The sequence below is a fragment of the Microtus ochrogaster genome, unplaced genomic scaffold (assembly GCF_000317375.1).
Source record: "Microtus ochrogaster isolate Prairie Vole_2 unplaced genomic scaffold, MicOch1.0 UNK31, whole genome shotgun sequence".
NCBI classification, from domain to species: domain Eukaryota; kingdom Metazoa; phylum Chordata; class Mammalia; order Rodentia; family Cricetidae; genus Microtus; species Microtus ochrogaster.
The window spans coordinates 4,186,164-4,188,711 of NW_004949129.1; the positions used below are offsets into that span (position 1 = coordinate 4,186,164).

The following is a 2,548-nucleotide window of genomic DNA, read 5'->3' on the forward strand; positions in this document are numbered from 1 at the left end:
GGTTATGAGATTATCACTGCCATTAGGATGAATGATTAATTATGACTGACACAGGTTCTCTGGAACCCGGGTGGAGTGGACTGTCATTCCAGGCCTCACGCTCCTGGTACATGCAGGGTAGCCTCTGAGGAACAGTCCATAACTCAGTAGCCTGCTAAAGGTGACATCTCTTGGGGTTCCTCAGCCGAGTCGAGTCCTCTGCCAGTCCCGGCCCTGGCGGGCTCCCAGTCTCTCCAAGACAAACCCTCGTCCGCTGCCCACCCCCTCTGGCGTTCACGGAGTAGCGCCTGTCTTGACCTTGGCCAGAACTTTCTTCTCCTTGACCCGGCGGTTCTGAAACCAGATGGTGATCTGGCGTTCGGAGAGACTGGTGGCTGCGGAGATCTTGCGCCTCTTGTCCTTGGTGATGAACTTGTTGGCCGCATACTCCCGCTCCAGCTCCCGCAACTGCCCCTTGCTATAGGGAATGCGTTTTTTGCGGCCTCGGCGGAAGGCACAACCGTCAGGAGGGTGCTGGGTGCTGGGCTCTGTGTGGTGCGAAAAGGAGGGAGGGAAAGGCACGCTTAATCCCCTCTCTGGTGCGAAACCAAGCAGACCCAGGCCCTACAAGCCTCAGGCTACGTCATCCTGCAGGCGCTTCCTGATTACCCTAAGGGTGGGCGCAGCTCCCCCAAAGCACACGGGGACACTGCTGGAGTCCGCCTGGTTCTCTGATCGCCCACTAAGCCTCTGTCCCTGCCGGCCATCCCCACCATCATCACTACCCTCACACAGGAAGTGTGCACACACGCACACACACCCTCTCAGGTTTTTGTCCACAGCCAGCTACTCTCACGTGCATCTTTGGAATCGGCCACTACTACAGATCCCACTGGCAAATTATATAGAGGAGAAAACAGGTTTATGCCCCCCCCCACTCAATACACACACACATACACACACTCTCTCTCTCTCTCTCTCTCTCTCTCTCTCTCTCTCTCTCACACACACACACACACACACACTCAAGGAACACACCCTTCAATATACCACCCAGTCAAGGAAAGCCTAAATTTTTCCTTTCAAAATTGAAACCTCATCTAAAAAAGCAAGTGGTTGTATTCTCTAGGAACACCAGATAGCACCCACCCCATCTCTCGATGTCACCGACAAAGCCACCGGATTATGTCATTTGGCCTTAGTGTCGAATTAGTCTAGGGTTGTCTTGGGACACTCAGGCCCCAGTAGAGACCCAAGGTTCTCCCAACATATATTTATTGAAAGGCTGATCCAGGAGCTTCAGGAGTAAGAGAGGAAGAGTGGCCACTCTCAAGCTCCAGCTAGTGCCCTACTGAGGCCCCTCATTCTGACCCCTCTGAGACCCCCATCCAGGCCCTCTAACTATCTGGACCCTCCTTCAAAGTCCTAATGAGCAACCCAAGGAACCCCAGGCTCCTCCTCACCAGCTCCAAGTCTCCCTCCTTCCAAACAAGTGCCAGCGTAGCCCATGCTCAGAGCCAAGGGGAACAAGAGCAGAAGTTACCTGCAAATGTTGCTTTCCAGAAAGGACCCGGTGGGTTCTGTTCACCTTGGCAACACATCTGGCTGTTCCAGCCACCGGCCAGGGCCCAGGGCTGGTAACTGTCCACAGGAAGCAGAGAGTCGTGGCGAGGCTCCCCAGGGGCTCCCAGGGTCTGCACCACAGACACATCCAGGTAACTGGCCATAGGCTGGTAAGGTCCAGGGTAGCCCGGATAGAAGGCAAACTCGGTGGGACGGCTGGGGTACTCCTCCCCAGACGCAGGAGTTTCCGAAGGGTAGGTGGCCAGGGTGGCCGTCTGGGCACAGGGTTTCAGTGAGCTCCTGGACACTCGGCAAGAGTAGTACCCGCCTCCAAAGTAGCCATAAGGCACGGGAGCTGGAGATGCCCCCTGGGGGACCCCAGGACAAGGGTGGCACTGCTTTGGTGGCTCTGCAGAGCCTGGCAGATCCAGGGGGGCATAGTTGACAGTTGGCATCAGCGTTGGCGCAGCGGGATGGCTAGCCAGTGGGGAGTGGGCGACTAGATTCCGGCTCCCTCCGGGTCCCAGCAAGCCTTCGATATCTTTGGCTCCGTCCAAGGTGGCATAATTGCCGGGCTCCATGGGGCCGATGATGATCCGCTCATGGGGAGCCGAGGGTGGGGATTCTAGGGGGCACCCAGCTCGCTCTCCCCACCCAGGCCAGGGGAATCCTAAGCGTTTTAAATCGTTCCCAGCTCACAGGTCGTCTGCATTGCCTGGCAGGGCCGTCTTGACGCAAGAGACGCTGGAGCCGGGGCGCTCATGCTGATTGGCTATGGCCTGGGAGAGAAGCTCATAAAATCCTCCCCGCAGAAATTGCAGGGGGAGAGGGGACAGGGTGTCCGGCTCCACCTCCTCTCTTCTCGCTGTCTGTTTCTATCTCCGTCTGTGTGTCTCTGTGCCTCTGTCTTTCTGTGTGTGTGTGTGTCTCTCTCTCTCTTTGTGTCTCTGTCTCCTCTCTCTCTCTCTCTCTCTCTCTCTCTCTCTCTCTCTCTCTCTCTCTCTCT

The 2,548-nt window shown here is 56.6% G+C and overlaps 1 protein-coding gene across 1 annotated transcript; it reads right to left on the reverse strand.

The window, feature by feature from the left end:
• Window positions 1-273: 273 nt before the first annotated feature.
• Window positions 274-2,123, reverse strand: Hoxb13 (homeobox B13). The gene is made up of 2 exons (XM_005368362.2): window positions 1,523-2,123; window positions 274-527 (listed from the first exon to the last, which is right to left on the reverse strand). Exons 1-2 carry the CDS (start codon window positions 2,121-2,123, stop codon window positions 274-276), a joined length of 855 nt encoding a protein of 284 aa, XP_005368419.1.
• Between the last annotated feature and the right edge of the window lie 425 nt (window positions 2,124-2,548).

What these genes read in the sequence shown, in the direction of transcription:
- Hoxb13 (XM_005368362.2), bottom strand. Translation starts at nt 2,123, where the DNA reads ATGGAGCCCGGCAATTATGCCACCTTGGACGGAGCCAAAGATATCGAA. An exon ending in CTGGAAAGCAACATTTGCAG is followed by an intron (nt 528 to 1,522) that starts GTAACTTCTGCT and finishes CGCACCACACAG; the next exon opens with AGCCCAGCACCCAGCACCCT.